The sequence below is a fragment of the Elephas maximus genome, chromosome 2, assembly GCF_024166365.1.
Source record: "Elephas maximus indicus isolate mEleMax1 chromosome 2, mEleMax1 primary haplotype, whole genome shotgun sequence".
Classification (NCBI taxonomy): Eukaryota; Metazoa; Chordata; class Mammalia; order Proboscidea; family Elephantidae; genus Elephas; species Elephas maximus.
Window position 1 is genome coordinate 201,219,509 of NC_064820.1, and position 17,162 is coordinate 201,236,670.

Below are 17,162 nucleotides of genomic sequence, written 5' to 3' on the forward strand. Positions count from 1 at the left end.
TACATCCCCTCCTCCATTGACCAACTCTGGGCACCCGAGACATGGTGACGTGGAGAAGGCCCAGGTGACAATCTCTCAGCCTCCTAATGCAACTGATTGCTCCGAATGCTTTCTCTTCTGCTGGGATAAGCCTCTGGATGTAGGTGACATTATATCTGTATATCTACATGCCTATATATCTACATAGGAGCCCTGGAGGCATAACAGTTGAGCGCTCAGCTGATAACCAAAAGTTTGGCTGTTCCAACTCACCCAGGGGCTCTGCTGGAGCTATCTGCTCCTGTAAAGGTTACAGCCCACAGCCTAGAAAACCCTAGGGGACAGTTTTACTCTGTCACATGGGGTTGCCATGAGTAGAAATAGACTTGACAGACCTAACAACAATAACATATATATACATACCTATATCTGCCATTTCTAATCTTTTGGTTTGTGTTTCCTCTCATTTTTTCTACATTAAATATATAAAAAAAAAAAATTAAATATACCAGAGGTTTATTTATATTACTGTTTTTGCCAAGGCTCATTTTATTTAATTACTTTACTGTTTCTTTCTATTTCCTAATTTATTGATTCCTGGGTTTTTTTTTTTTCCTAAACAATTTCCTTATTTTTTGCTTTCCTATAGATTTCTGTTTCTGTTGTTGTTAAAATCTGTTCTAACTTATTGAGTTGAATGCAGGGCTGTTTTCATTCTATCATGTGTAATCATGGAAAGCACCTGTGAATGTGCCTCTGAATACAGTTTTAGCTATAGCCCACTGACACCCCAAGTAGTCTGCAGTTGCAGTTCTAATATTCTCTTTTTATATAGGTTTTTTTTTCTTTTTTGTTTCCATATGGAATTTTAAAGTTTACATATTTCCCCCTAGTATCAGAGCATTGAGTCAGAGAACATGGTCTAAACAGTTTTTGCTGTATAAAACTACTGAAATTTTCTTTATGACCTAAAATACGGTTGTAATTTTTAAGTGTTCTATAATTCCTTATAAAGGAGGTGCATCTTCTTTCCGTAGGGTAAGAAAAAAAAGTGATATAACTAATTTAACTTTGTTATATTATTCAAAAGGACACTGGGTGGTGTAAAGGGTTAAGTACACAACTACTAGCTGAAAGGTTGGCAGTTCAAATCACACAGAGATTCCTCAAAAGACAGGACTGGAGATCTCCTTCAGAAAGGTCACAGCCAAGAAAACCCTAGGGAACAGTTCTACTCTGCACACAGGGGGTCGCCATGAGTCAGAAACGGTTCGATGGCAACTCACAACAAAAAACAACATATTTTTTAAAACTTCATGCCTTTTAAAATTTAATCTGTTAAAGGCCTTGAAGAGGGTAATAAAGACCCCCATGGTTATGTTTTCTCCTTTGTTCTAATGGCTTCCTTTTATATATTTTATGTTCTACTTGGGACGCATAAAGGTCCATAACTGATATCCTTACTGTGGCTGTCTTTAGTCACATAAAGCGATACGCTTTATATGTCAGGAGAACTTGTTGCCGTTGAGTTGATTCCAAGTCATAGTGACTCCATAGGACAGAGCAGAGCTGCCCAATAGGGCTTCCAAGGAGTGGCTGGTGGATTCGAACTACCAACCTTTTGGTTAGTACCCGTTGCTCTTAACCTCTGTGCCACCAGGGCTCCTGTGTCAGGAGAGTAGGCTCAAATTTGGGAAGGGTTTCTGGAATTCATTCTGGATATGACCCCTTGTCATTTTTCCATTGTGTTCCTTGTAAGTTGTGTGTAATTTGATTTTAATATTTTGGGACTGAGATTCTTTGTCTCTGAGTAGAGGAGTTCAACCCTTTTCCTAATTTTCACACCTGAAGTGCTTGATCTTATTAGGATTTGCTTTTCTATATACTTGAGTGTAGTTAGACCATGGATTCAGGAATTAGGCTGTCTGGGTGAGAAGCCCAACTCTAGAGGGGCTGGATGACACTGGTTGGCTCCCCTCAGGCATGCCTTGAATCACTTTAAGAATCAGTGTTCTTATCTGTAAAATGGGGACCATGTGTTCTGGAGATTAAATGAGTCAATACCTATAAGGTACTTCCCACGTGGGGCACAGGAGCTTGCTCAGCACACGCAGGCAGCCGGGGGCTCGCTCCTTCCTCACCACCTCTCTCTGCACCTCGTCCCATTACCTTTCTTTTCCTTTTTTTTTTTTTTTTAATATTATTGTGGTAAAGTATATATATAACAACAACAACAAAAGACATTTTAACCAATTTTAAAGTGTACAATTCTGTGACGTTAATTACACTCACCATATTGTACATCACCACTATCCATTTCCAATATTTTTTTCATCACCTTTAACAGAAACTCTGTGCCTCTTACCTAATAACTTCCCACTTTCCCCTCCCACCCATGCCTGGTACCACTAATAAATTCTGGTCTCTATGCATTTGTCTATTCTAGATATTTCATATAAGTGGGATCATACGATATTTGTTCTTTTTTGTCTGACTTATTTTTCTCAGCGTAATGTTTTCAAGGTTCATTCATTTCCTAGCATGTAGCAGAACTTCATTTCTCCTTATGGCTGAGTGATATTCCATTGTATGTATAGGCTATATTTTATTTATCCATTCATCTGTTGATAGACACTTGGGTTGTTTCCACCTTTTGACTATTGCAAATAATGCTGCAATAAACACTGGTGTTTGAGTCCCTGCTTTGAATTCTTTTGGGTATATACTTAGGAATGGAATTGTTGAATCTTATAGTAGTTCTATGTTTAGCTTTTTCAGGAACCACAATGCTGTTTTCCATAGCAGCTGAACCATTTTACATCCCCTGCAGCAATGCACAGCATCCCATTACCCCATTATCTTTCCATCTCAGGTCATTTTCCCTGGATGGCTATCTATTGTTGCCTCAGAGGACCATGCTCACTGCTAGGAAAGATAATTCCAAGTTTGACAGAAAGAGGAGGTTGGAAAGCCCAGAGGGCTCAACTGGTACAGAAGCTTTGTGACAGGTAGACAGGAGTGTGTGGATTTAAGGGCGGGAGGGGAAGTGAAGGGTGAGGGTGAAATGAAGCAGGGATATAGAGGGTGGCTAACAAGTGTCTTATAAGAACCACAGGGTGGTGGGGTGGGGAGGAGACAGGGTGGTTTTTGTAAGCATAAACACTTTCCAAGGAGGGGGATACTTTACTCGAGGGCCCCACTCTACAGGGGGTGGGCAGGGACCCTTGTGCATCTGGAACGGCCAGCAGGGCCTACAGTGCTTACTCACCTTCGCGTGGCTCAGCAGGATGATCCGCACAAGAACAACGTTGATATGGGCCCCCAAGGACTCGTCGTGATAAATTTCATTGACCTGAAAAAAAAGCAGGGAGGCATCAGCAGGAATCACAGGCCCAAGGGCCAACTGTGGTTTTGTAAATGACATTACCACCTACCATCCTCCAGACCAGAATCTTGGAAGCCCTTCCACCACTACCCTCAGTTCCTCTCTCTTGCTCGCATTTTACACCCAGGCACCACCATTAACTCAACATCTGAACCATCTATTGCCTCTATCCATTTCCAATTATTTTTCATCCCTCTTAACAGACACTCAGTGCCTTTTGTTTTACTGTGCATTTGGTGAAAGTTTACAGAGCAAATTAGATTCAATAGTTTATACATGAAGTGTTTCACGGCCTTGGTTTCATCCCCCACAACGTGTCGGCACTCTCCCATTTCCACCCTGGGTTCCCCGTTCCCTTTCTTCCTGATTTTCTACCCTTTTCTGCCTTCTCATCTTTGCTTTTGGGCCAATATTGCCCTTTTGAGCTCTTATAATTGATTGTACTAAGGAGCACGTTCCTCTCGGGTATTACTGTTTATTTTATGGGCTTGTCTATTATTTGGCTGGAAGGTGGTCTGTCAGAACGGCTTCAGTTCCAGGTCAGGAGGGTATCTTAGGGCCATAGTCTCGGGGATTCCTTCAGTCTCTGTCAGACCAGTAAGTCTGGTCTTTTTGTGAATTTGATTTTTGCTCTACATCTTTCTCCAGTTCTGTCCGGGACTGTCTGTAGTAATTCCGACTCAGTGCCTTTTACGCACTGGAGAGGCATGAAATAGCTGAGCACTCCCTCCCTGAGTGTACAGAAGCCAGAAGGCTTCCCACTGACCCCCGTGAGGACAGAGCCTCCCAGAGCCCTCTCTGTCATTGCAGGCCAAGGCCGTAGACCCCCTGAACCCCAGTGCCCAGAATCTCTATCTGAGTCACAGTAATTCCTACCGTAACCAGTGGGAAGATACCTGGGAGAACCTGAGAGTTAACACTGAAAATCAAATCACGGAAGAAGAGACGGTAGGCGCCCAAGTCAGGCAAGATAAGTGGCTTCCTGGGATGGAGCCGAGGCCCGGGGCTGCTGTCACCCACTGTGCATAGAGAAGCCAACAATCTGATGGTAGAGCTAACAAGCGAGTTGGCCCCCAGGGGAGGCCACAATCCAGGCCCCCTTCCGGGGACATCCTGCTCAGCAAATCTGCCTTCTGATTATAATTTGGTACCCCACCTTGCTTTCCAGCAGGAAAGGAGCAGCTGATGAGACCTGCAGGAATACAGAACAACCACCATGGTGACTCGGGACTGTGCGCATGCTGGCATAAGTTCTGCTGAGAGTGGGCCAGCACACCTGTGCCTGCCACCTGGGGTTGCAGGTGGACATGGGCCTGAGACACAGGTGCCTCTGCCTCACCACCTGTAGCTGACAATGTGGAGACCTGGGGAGGGCACTCGGGGTCCCTGGGGGCTTTGCCAACTCACACACCCCTGCCCCCCCGATTCTGTAAAATAAGGATAGTCATCCCTGTCTCCCAAGGCTGTTGTGATTATTCTATTCCATCCACGTGTAATAGAATGATACTGTTGAAAACAGCAGAGCAGTATGTTTTTCACTCCCAGTAAATCGTCTTGCCCTAGGGGCAGGGTGCGCACTTCTAAAACGCAGACCTTGTTTCCCAGCTTTGACAGTCCAACTAGATTTTTTTAGTCTATAGGGAGTCACAGCCTTAAAAGCCAGTGAGTTTTTTGTGAGTTGTTTTTGTTTGTTTGTTTGGTGGGAGGTGGGGGAGCAACAGTGGTAAGACACACCTTCACTGCTAGGGTGTTTAGGAGAATTAAACAATCAAAGGAGGAGCCCTGGTGGTGAAATGGTTAAGCTCTCTGCTGCTAACCAAAAGGTCAGCAGTTCGAATCCACTAGCCACTCCATGGGAGAAAGGTGCAGCAGTCTGCTTCCGTAGAGATTTACAGCCTTGGATACCCTATGGGGCAGTTCTACTCTGTCCTACAGGGTCTCTAAGAGTTGGAATTGACTCAATGGCACATAACAACAACAGGCAATGAAAATGACTGGAATGGTCCTGGCAAAGTTAACCTGCCCGATAAACGCTAGCTTCCCTGGGAAAAAGAGCCTGCGGTTTTGCCTGTGCAGAAAGTTTGTAGATGGGGTTATGGTGTTAACCAAGGCTGACCACCTTGGCTGCCTACTTCTACATGGCAGACCTGATCCAGTTGTTCCACTGGGAGAACTCAGTGGCTCAAGTCCAGCCTCCTGATCATGGCTTCCAGGTTCCTCACAGCCTATACCAGGACTCCACCCCAAGTAAGCAGAGGTGCTAGAGCGTACAGGCTCAGGCTAATTCTGATTCAAAGCAATCCTATACAACAAAGTAGATTGCCCCTAGGGTTTCCAAGGCTGTAATCTTTACAGAAGCAGACTGCCACATCTTTCTCCCATGGAGCAGCTGGTGGGTTCTAACTGTCGAGATTTTGGTTAGCAGCTGAGTGCTTAATCACTGCAACACCAGGGCTTCTTAAGCTCAGACTGCCTGGGTCCAAATCCCAGGCTGTCCACGTCCTTATTTTGAGACCTAAGGCCTCTCTGTGCCTTAGTTTTCCCCCTGTAAATTGGGGATAATAATAGTATCTTCATACGATTGTTTTTACACATAGGAGAATTAATAAATGTAAAGCCCTTTGAATGGTGCCTGGTGAAACCCAGTGTTTCTTAAGAAAGAATGGGGTTTTGTAAGTCCCCAAAGTATCTCTTTATCATGAGCAAAGCCTGGCCAGGTCAGCTCATGGGCTTTGACTGAAAGCCACAGTGCAGAAACGAAGGCATAGGGAATCACATAGCCATTGAAGGGGCAGGAGAAAGAGAGGTGGAAGGGGAGGTAGGGAGGATAGCTCCTCCACCCTGACCCCCCAGGTCATACCCCGAGTGGGGGCGGGAAGGTAAGGGGTACAAAACAGCTCTGAGATTTGAGAAGAAAACAAAAGCAGAGAGAACTGTGTTCCGCCTGCTGTCTGGAGCCAGGGAGGGAACGGGTCACAGAGCACCCACATCAGCAGGGGTGGCTAAAGGACTGGAGTGGAGGCACAGCATGCTTCAGCCCAGTTCTCGGCCATCAGAAGGGGAACCAGGATGGGAACCTGCGGGGGACTTGTGGGCAGGACATCTGGGGCTGGCTAGCAGATGTACCTGGGGCTGGGGTGAGGGACAGGGGCAGACCTGGGATGTGATGAGGGGCTAGGGTGGAGGACTGCCCGGCAGCAGAGGAGGGGAGACCTCCTTGCATGACCACCGCTGAGACAGCAAATTCTGACTGAGCCCAGCCACAAGTCAGCGCCCAGAGCAGAGTGTGCCAGGACAGGTGTGGGCAGAGGCATGGCCATCAAGACTCCTACACCCCACCCCCAAAAAAGGAGGAGGAAAAGGGGACCTTGGCTGTGACTGACCATTCACCCTGAAGGCTTTTAAATGGGAAGAGTCTGGGCTACCTCTCACTGGCTAGTTTATATTTCCCTTCTTTCCTGGGGTTGTGTGCCTGGGACAAGGATAACATCAGATAAGAGAATTAAGAAAGCTCAGCCTACTAGAAGGACCCTAGAGGTCGTGGTCCCCAGACCTTCTGTTAGCCCAAGACAGGAACCATTCCCAAAGCCAACTCTTCAGACAGGGATGAGATAGAAAACGGTACTGGTGAGGAGTGAGCTTTTTTGTATCAAATAGACGCATGAGACTATGTGAGGAGCTCCTGTCTGGTGGGGAGATGGGAGCACAGAGGGGTCAGAAGCTGGCCGAATGGACACAAAAATAGACAGTGGAGGTAAGGAGTGTGCTCTCTTATTAGGGGGAGAGCAACTAGGAGTATAAAAAAAAAATTTTTTTATAGCAAGGTGTATATAAGTTTTTGTATCAGAGACTGACTTGATGTGTAAACTTTCACTCAAATCATAATAAAAATTAAAAAAAAAAAGCTCAACTTTTCCTCACATTCTAGCCTTGTTGTGGGCACTTTGACCCCAGCACGAATGCTGACACCCTAGTACCGTGACAGGCCTTGCATGGGTCCCTAGTGGAATTTGTCAAATTGAGCCTCCCTGCTAGCCACAGAACATATCGCACACTGGCCAGGCCTCTGGGCACCGCCTCACTCTCTCCTGCAGACTCCCAGCAGACCCAGCAGAGGCGCTCCACCCCTCCCTGTGTACCAGGCACTGTGTTCACGCTGAAAGTTCAGCAGGGAGCTGGCTCTCAGGTGATAGGGACAGACACAGCAATGGTGAGGCCAGCTTCACAGGCGTGACACTGCAAAAAGAGATGTGGAAGGAAAGGGTGGGGATTTCAAGGGCATATGAGTGGGGGTCTGCTCTGGTGGGGGTCGGGGGCCCCCAAGGACATGGCCTGAGATGTGCAATCGAGGCACTCAGGTGCTGTTCCCTCCGGCTGAGGGAACAGCATGTGCTAAAGTCCTAAGGACAGGAGCACTGAGGTGTGCTCCAGGCACAGGTGGTAGGAGAGGGCTCCAGGGGAGGCAGGAGGGGCCGTTGAGCCAGACCATGCAGGATATCAGTCAGAGGACTTGGGTGGGGAGGGGAGGAAAACGAATGAGGGAAGGGCCCCACTGCAGGAGGTGAGATGTATGTGGGATGGTGGTGGCTTGGATTCCGGGATGAGTGGAGAGAAAGGAAAGACCTAAGGTAATGTGGATTGAAATGGGGGGCTGCCACCCTCAACAGCCCTGGGACACCCAGCTCCCCACCCACCCAGCCAGTCCTTCTGTGGCAGATGGAGGCAGCCTGCCTTTGTTCTGTACAGACTGGGGGAGGGAGAAAGTCCTGGGGTCATCTCTCAAGCATCCTTGAAGACAAGGTTCTCGAGGTTTCCATGCACCCCAATGACACCACGTTGAAACCTATGCTCTGACCGCAGTTCAGGATCAGATGCGAGGCCTGCCTTTGATGCTGCCCCCAGCCCCTGTCCACATTTGTAGCCTTCGACTGTATGTGTCTTTTATCTATTTCTCCCCTATGAGGCCTCTGCTGCTCTCACCCCCAGGACATGGTTTCACTTGGTGTTAAAAGGGTGGCCACACCCAGAGGGCTCCAACCTTGAGATGTTCTACGTCTTGCTACGCGACACGGCAGGCCTCCCTGCCCTTAGCAGGGTGACCCACTTGGTGACTCTCAGACTGAAATCCCACTCAGGAGCCCTCATGGCACCTCCCCCAGATCCCTCCAGACGGAGGGACACCCATGTGAAAACCCCAATCAACACCCTTCTCCTCCTCCCCCTCCCTTTCTTTGTCTTGCTAACCACGAGCTTGTTTTGAGCAACATTTTTCAGAAAGTTGCAGAAGGTAGTGGCTCTATCCATTGAACTGGCCCAAACTGCACCTTGAAGCACACAGATTGAAGAGATCACATCCTCCAACTGACCTCCGACCCGACTGTCACCAGAAAGAATAATATCTCGCAGCCCATGATTTCACCCGATACCATTTTAGAAGCGAGGGGTCCCACTACAAGCACTTCTGATGGAAGATGATTTAATATCTGGATCTCCAAGTATGGGCATGGGAGGGCTAAGGGCTGAGAGTTCCAGGTACCAAACCCAACCCCCGATGCCACTGGAAACAAAAAGCTCCCCAGCCCCCTCAGACAGTAAGCACATGGCCTTATGGTTTCTAGACCCTGCATCGTTCCTTGTATGGGCAGGCAATAAACTTGCTGCTTTCTGTTTCCCTGGCAATTAATGTCCATCTTATTTCAGTCTGCTAATTAGACAGGACAAGAAACTGAGTGGTGTTCGGTTACAAATTCTGGTGACTCCACAGCGACAGCAGACTGTGAAACCCGGGTGGTGAGTATTTGGACCCCCGATACCTCTTAAGGCACACCCCTATCTCTTTTGATTGGTAAGCAGTCTTGGGCATCCACTGTGATTTCCGCTCAGGACAAAGTCTGCCGGGTCCCCACCTCAGCTTGAGAACAGAGACTAGAAGAGAGAGGCCTCTAACTTCAGGTAGGTGCACTAGATCAGGTTGTTCCACTGGTCTTGGGGAATTAGGCAGGAAGAAGGTGGCCAAGTGCAATCCTAAGACCAGACCCCATAACAACAAGGGAAATAGGGGTTGTGGCCCACTGGGACCCACTCTTGCCTGGTTAAGGGGCCCTCACCCTGTTGGTGATCTGGGGGTTCAAGTCCCTCCGCGTTTTTTTTGGAACACTCTTCTCCCTTTTCTCATCCTAGTATCCACTCTGCTTTCTTTTTGCTCTCCGTCTTTTATTTCCTCTCCACCTGGAAAAGGGTGGCCTTTCACCCCTGGGAAGACTGTAATCCCAAGAATTGTCAACCCTAGCTGTGGGTTGTAGATGTAGGTCTTGGTTTGGGAATGGCCCAAGAAGACAAGCTTGAGAGTCCCTCTGTAGCCTTAAGGTCATTTTTTCTTAAAAATAAATCCAACCTCATTTGGGTTAGGGGCTGTGGTGTCTGACCTCTAATTGAATATAAGAGACAGAAACCTAGTAGTGGTAAATATCTAAATGGGGAATAAAAGTTCAATACCTTGTGACTCCCCCCTAGGATGTGTCTTAAAGCATTGGGATTTTTTCAAATCTGAGGGAATGAAGAAAAAGACATTAATTTTCTTTTGTAATGTAGCCTGGCCCCAGTACCAACTAGGGAACCAACAAAAATGGCCAACTGGTGGTTCTATAGCTTACAGCACCGTTTTAGAGCTAGATTTATTTTGTAAAAGAGAAGAAAAGTGGGACGAGATCCCCTATGTACAGACCTTTATGGCCCTCTATAGTAACAAAGGTCTACGAAAACAGTGTAAAATAATGGTTCAAAAGGGGGGAAGCCTAAAGAAAAGCAGCACCCCCCCACCACTGTCCTTACATAATCGAAGGACGATCTCATTCTCAGCCCCTCCGCCCCTCCCCCATATCAACCTGTCTATCCCCAGATCCCCCAAATGGCCACCGCTGATCCAGGACCAGGGGCTAGAGTGTCGGGGAGTGTGGCTCAGGCCACAGGAGGAAGTGGGCCAAGGGAAACAAGCCCAGTGATAGGGATGGCCTCCCCCTCCCACACCCGTAGTGGGCTGTCTTTCGGCCAGGAGCCACCTGTATCCTCATCCAGTTGAGGCCAATTCCCATTAAAGCAAGCTGCAGTCGGGAGCACGGCGGTTGGTCAACCACAGGGATATACTCTCATCCACGTACCTTTTACCACCTCGGACCTGTTTAATTGGAAACACAATTTACTCACCTATAGGGAGGACCCTCTAAAAATTCATGATATGTTCTCCTCCATTTTCAACACCCACCAGTGCACCTGGGCAGATTGCCAAGCTCTAATGGAGGCCCTCCTTATGGCAGAAGAAAAGAGAATGATACTAGAAAAAGCTCGGCAACAGGCAGAGCGAGAACATACTGAGAACCTACAGGAACCAGTTAAAAAAGAGGCATCTTTACCCCTACCAGGATGGGACCCCAACTGGGATCCCAATCAGGAACTAGGACAGAACAGGCTGAAGCACTATCCACATTGTCTACTAACAGGCCTAAAAGAGAGGGCTTGAAAACAAAAACACCTCTCTAAAATATATGAAGTAGTACAAAAACCTAAAGAAAATCCTTCTGAGTTTCTTGAAAGAATCTTTCAGGTCTTTCAACAACACATGGACCTGAACCCAGAAGTGCAAGAGAATCAGAGGACAGAGAGCTCCAGACATCAAGAAAAAGCTCCAAAAGGCCAGAACCAAGTTTCCTGACGCTGAGAGAGAGAGCCGAGAGCCCACTCAGAGAAGCCCAGAGAGCTGAGAGGCTGCCCACTTTGGGCCCAAACCAGTGCGCATACTGCAAACAGGAGGGCCACTGGCAACGAGAATGCCCCTGGAGAAGAAGATATGAAGGGAATGTGAAGGGGGAATGCCAGATGGTGAGTTAAGACCCTAGTTCACAGTGATGGGGCCCAGGGAATATAACTGACTCCCTTAAGGGGTCAGTTAAAATCTCCCCCAAAGAACCCTGGGTAACCCTGCAAGTCGGGGGGGAAAAAGTTGAGTTCTTACTGGAAATTGACACACCCTCTCAGTCTTGAACCAAGCTCCCACCCCTCTATCTAAGAAAACAACTCAAGTTGTAGGAGTCACAGGGCAACCAGAAAAACAGAATTTCTTGAAACCCCTCACCTGCAAAGCAGGGGCCCATCAATTGGTGCATAGCTTCCTATATATCCCAGAATGCCCTATCCCGCTGCTTGGGCGAGATATCCTAACCAAATAACAGGCCCAGGTCATGTTTGCCTCACCAGCATCTGAGGTAAGCATACCCCCAGAACAAGCATAGGCCTTACAGGGATTCCTCACTGATACCCGAAGGCCCCATGGTGAGAACTTCTCCCTAGAATAAGACTGCAAAGTGTTGGTGGACCCCCGTGTGTGGGATGACGGGCTCCCAGGACGGGCAGTCTCTGCCCAACATGTTAGAATCCGGCTCAAAGAAGGGGATCCCATCCCCTCCCTGCAACAGTATCCCATCAGGCAAGAAGTAAAAGACGGGTTCCAGGAGGTGGTAGACAACTTCCTGAAGCATGGATCGATCCGATCATGCCAATCTCCCTACAACATCCCGATTCTTCCAGTGAAGAAACCAACTGGAGAGTATCGGTTTGTACAAGATCTGAGAGCCATCAACCACCAAATCGTAAGCGATATACACCCCATGGTCTCTAACCCACACACCCTATTAACTGCACTCCCAGGAGACAACAAATGGTTTACTGTTTTAGACTTAAAAGATGCCTTCTATTGCATCTCGCTTGAAAGAAATTCCCAAGAAATCTTCGCTTTTGACTGGGAGAACAAAATTGGGTGAAGATCCCAGTACTGTTGGACAGTACTACCCCAAGAGTTCAAAAATAGCCCCACTATTTTTGGGGAAATCCTAGGGAGGGACCTCTGAAAGTTACAATTAGAGGAGAGGGTCCTTCTTCAATATGTTGATGACCTGCTGATTGCCAGCACCAATAAAGAGGCCTCAGACAAAAATACAGTTAAAACCCTGAATCACCTAGCAGCCTTGGGATATAAAGTCTCAAAAGAAAAGGCCCAGGTCACTTGCCAAGAGGTCCAATACTTAGGCTTTTCCCTTACGGAAGGACAAAGAACTCTCCTCCCAGCCTGTGAAAAGGCCATTTGCCAAACTCAGGTCCCCTCACAAAGCCACAACTCCGAGGGTTTTGGGGGATGGCAGGGTTCTGCTGAATTTGGGTCCCTAACTTTGGGCTGATCGCAAAGCCCCTACACGAGGCCACAAAGGGAGAAGCCATTTCTAGAACTAAAAGTCTACCTCATGAGGGCCCCCGCCCTCGGCCTCCCAAATTTAACCAAGCCTTTCGAGCTCTGTGTACATGAGAGACAAGGAGTTGCTCTTGGGGTCCTCACACAAATTCTGGGGCCCCTGAAGAGACCGGGTAGGGTATTTTTCAAAACAGACTCTGTAGCCCAGGGCTGGCCCACCTGCCTTAGGGCAGTGGCAGCCACTTGTGATCTAATCCTGGAAGCCGAAAAATTGACCATGCAACAGCTGATGGTAGTATACACCCCTCATGCAGTTTTGACCCTGCTAGAACAAAGGGCGGACTCTGGTTAACTACCGATTGGATGGGAAGGTACCAGGCTATTTTACTAAATAACCCCTTGATCACCCTGAAGGTATGGACCATCTTGAACCCTGGCACCCTTCTACCCACTCCATCACTGGATGGGGACCAATGACACAATTGTGTCTAGACAATAGAAGAGGTCTTCTCGAGTCGTCCAGACCTGCGAGACCAGCCCCTAGAGGCTCCAGACCTAGAGCTGTTCACTGATGGCAGCAGCTTTGTAAAGGAGGGTATGAGACATGCTGGGTATGCAGTTGTCACCTTCAAACCCACTCCAGAGGTGATCAAAGCCAAACTCCTACCTATTGGGACGTCGGCTCAAAAGGCAGAAATAAGAGCCTTAACCAGGGCCCTCCACCCAGCCATAGGTAAGAGGGTCACAGTTTGGGCTGACTCACGTTATGCCTTCTCTGTGGTACATGCCCACGGCACCATCTGGCAAGAGAGGGGAATGTTAACAGCTAACAATAAAGAAATTAAACATCGACAACAAGTCTGAGAACTCTTGGAAGCTATACTCCTACCCACTGAGGTAGCAGTTGTGTGCTGCCCTGGACACCAGAGGGGACATCTCCTGAGGCCCTGGATAACAACTTTGCTGACCAAGCCACCAAACAAGCAGCATGACAGGTAAGCTCGCCCTCAACCGAGCCCCAAAGGGCCCTTCAGCCCGTTTATACCCTCGAAGACAAAAAAAGGAGGGAAGACTGGGGGTTCACTGAAAAGGAAGGACACTGGTATAAAAACCCTGAGGGGAAGATATATATACCTGAGGGACAATTGTGGACGATCCTCAAAACTCTCCATGAAGGTACCCATTGGGGAGTAGAGGCTACTCAAAACTGGGCTAGAGCCGTAATGGCAGGACCTGGAATGACCTGCGTCATCCGAGAAATAGTTCCCAGATGCGAAATTTGTGCGTGGAACAACCCACAACACACACGGCTACCCCCCATTCAAGGAACACAATATAGAGGACAATATCCAGGAGAAGACTGGCAGGTAGGCTTTAAAGTCATGCCCCCTGCCCCCAGAGGCCTGAGACACCTACTAGTCTTGGTAGATACCTTTATAAATTGGGCTGAAGCTCGCCCCGGCAAGACAGAAAAAGCTGCAGAAGTGGCAAAGGCCTTGTTAGAACAACTCATCCCGCGGTTTGAGCTCCCGGCCTCCATCCAATCAGACAATGGGCCAGCCTTCGTGGCTGAAATAATGCACTCCATCTCCTCTGCGTTAGGAGTTAAGTGGAAATTACATGCTGCTTGGAGGCCCTAATCCTTAGGAAAAGTAGAAAAGATGAACCACACCTTAAAAAAGACTAATGCCAAACTGTGTCAAGAAACCCACCTACCTTGGGTAAAGGCTCTGCCACTAGCTCTCTTGAGGATAAGGGTTGCTCCTAGAAGTGGGCTTAAATTAAGCCCTTTTGAAATGTTATATGGGAGGACCTTCCTAAGGCGGCGGTGGGGGGTGGGGGGGGGCGGGGGTTGGGACTCTCACTTAGAACAAAAGGCCTCACTCTGAGCTTACCTACAAGCCTTGCAGGCAGCTCAGTCATCAATAACTCAATACTCTGAAGAAGCTTTCCTTCTGATACCCCCCTCCATTCTTTCCATCCGGGTGACTGGGTTCTCCTCAAACACTGGGAGACAGATCGTGGCCTACAGGAAACGTGGTGGGGGGGGGTGGGGAACGACCCTATCTTGTTTTATTAACCACCCACTCTTCTGTAAAACTAGAGGGAGTGAGGCCTTGGGTCCATTACACCTGGATAACTAAGGTTCCACCTGTTGCTGAGGCCAGGACTTCTAGAGACACAGAAACAGTTCACTGTGACCCTCCCTGGAAAGCAGAACAGACAGAAGACCTCAGGTGGCTGTTCAAGAGAAATAACCCTTAAGAGATAAGTGAAAACAGGTTTTTGCCTGAGATGCTCTATTTTAAACACCCCTATCAACTTTCCATATAACCTATTTAATAGTTATTTTTAATCACCTCTACCACTCTTAAGGGTATGATGCTCAGCCCAACCCTCACCTTTGTCTTGGCCTGGAGTGGGAGACCTGTTGTTGCCTCCCCTAATACCCGATTCAAAACCCTAGTTTCCCCATGGGGTGAAAATGCTGTTATTCAAATTTCTCAGGCTGCTGCCACTGGGGGTGATCTCAAAAACTGTTGGGTTTGTCATCAACATCCCCAGAGTGAGAGGCGTGGCCACCTACCACTGTCCTTGTAACCAATTTGTCAAATGTACCCCAAGTAATCCAAGGAGAGAGGGCCTCAATATATACCCTTACCCCAATTTTCATTGTGACCCTCCTTAACATACCACAGCAATATCTTTGTTTTAACGTGACTGACTTTTATAATTATACCCAGGGAAACCAGTCTATTTGTGGGAACACTAAAAACCTAATTTGGAATCACATGCTCTCCCGGCTTATTAATCCCTTCACCTTTACTGATAAAACCCAGGAACAGGTGTCAGACTGGAGCTCTATATCATGTTCCCCAAATACAACCCATGCTTGTCTTAATGACAGTAGAAATGTTTGTAAAAATGACTCCAAACCAGTGCCTTGTAAATTCTTAATACAAGGGCCATGTCCTTGGTCCTTAGTACCTCACAGTATCCCAGGAACTGGGCCCAGCTGTCTCAGGCTTGTGCTATAAGACCCTCCAGAAACTCTGGGAGCCTGCATGTCAACTAAGAACAACTTGAAGACTCCCGGGCCTCCTACCAGGGTATGTAGGTACTGATTCCTGGTATAAGCAAACATCACCCTAAATACTCATCAAACATGTGCCCTGCCTGGATACATCTTCGCTTGTGGGCAATCCTCACTTCCCCAATTGTATGTCCCTAGGAGAGATGACCTCCAAGTTGTAGCTACCCATTGTCTAAACCCCTTCCTCACAAACAGTGTGTGCTAGCCCACATACGTCTGCCCATAACTATCTTTAACAGCAGCAGGGAGGTGATTAAATTTCTATCAAAAACAAGGGATTTTAGATAACACTATTTTTTGGGCAATAAAGTCATTCAACCTGGCAGTACCCTAGGCAGGCATTTTTAATCATGAGCTCATGCTGGCCAATCTCACTCACACCCTGAAGCACGTTGCTAATGAAACAGGAACTTCCATCAAGCTTCAACAACAGTCCCTAGATTCCCTCGTTAACATGGTCATAGACAAGCGTATGGTGCTGGATTTCCTTCTCGCTAAAGCAGTGTGTGCCATGGCTAATACCTCCTGCTGTACGTATATTAACTCAGCCAAAGTGGAGGTCAATATTCAGCACATTCTTGAACAAGCAACTTGGTTAAAAAGGCTACAAACCACCCTCATATCTACCAGCAATCTGCCCGGCATTACCAGCGATTTAAAGGGAGGGTGGTTTTCACAGTTGTTTAGCTGGTTATGGCTCCTAGTTCCCCCAATCTGCATGATACTCGCTTTTCTCCTATTTGGCCCTTGCATTTTTAATTGTCTTGTAAAGTTTGTTTCTCCCAGACTTGAAAAGCTACATTTCCAAATGGTAGCAGTCCAGGGATCCCAGCCGATCCCCTGAGAAGAAGCAGTACACAGGTTCCATGAAAGCCCCTAAGTTTGCCCCTTTTCAACATGAAGAAGTTACGGAAGATGAGACCTCCACCCCAATCCCCTTTTGAAGATTAAAAGGAACCCACTAGAGGAAGGATTGAAAACTCAAATCAATACCCTTCCCCACCACCCCCCACCCTTTCTTTGTCTTGCTAACCACAAGCTTGTTTTTCAGGAAGTTGCAGTAGCCAGTGGCTCTATGCATTGAACTGGCCCAAGCTACACCTTGAAGCATGTGCAGGTTGAAGAGATCATGTCCTTCAACCGACCCCAGACCCGACTGTCACCTGAAAGAATGATATTTCCCAGCCCATGATTTTACCTGATTCCATTTTAGAAGCGAGGGGTTCCACTACACGCACATCTGATAGAAGATGATTTAATACCTGGATCTCCAAGTATGGGCATGGGAGGGCTAAGGGCGGAGAGCTCTGGGTACCAAACCCAACCCCCGATGCCGCTGGAAACAAAGAGCTCCCCAGTCCCCTCAGACGGTGAGCACATGGCCTTATGGTCACTAGACCATGCATCACTCCTTGTATGGGCAGATAATAAACTTGCCACTTCCTGTTTCCCTTGCAATTTAATGT

At 47.7% G+C, this 17,162-nt stretch overlaps 1 protein-coding gene across 2 annotated transcripts in view; it reads right to left on the minus strand.

Annotated features, from left to right (window-relative positions):
• The window catches only part of ADAMTS2 (ADAM metallopeptidase with thrombospondin type 1 motif 2), a 312,393-nt gene that overhangs the window by 93,924 nt on the left and 201,307 nt on the right, over positions 1 to 17,162 (minus strand). For both annotated transcript variants that reach the window (XM_049874524.1, XM_049874525.1), the window contains one exon: positions 3,248 to 3,331. In XM_049874524.1, coding sequence (XP_049730481.1) covers positions 3,248 to 3,331 — 84 coding nt within the window. The remainder of the gene's footprint in view (positions 1 to 3,247; positions 3,332 to 17,162) is intronic.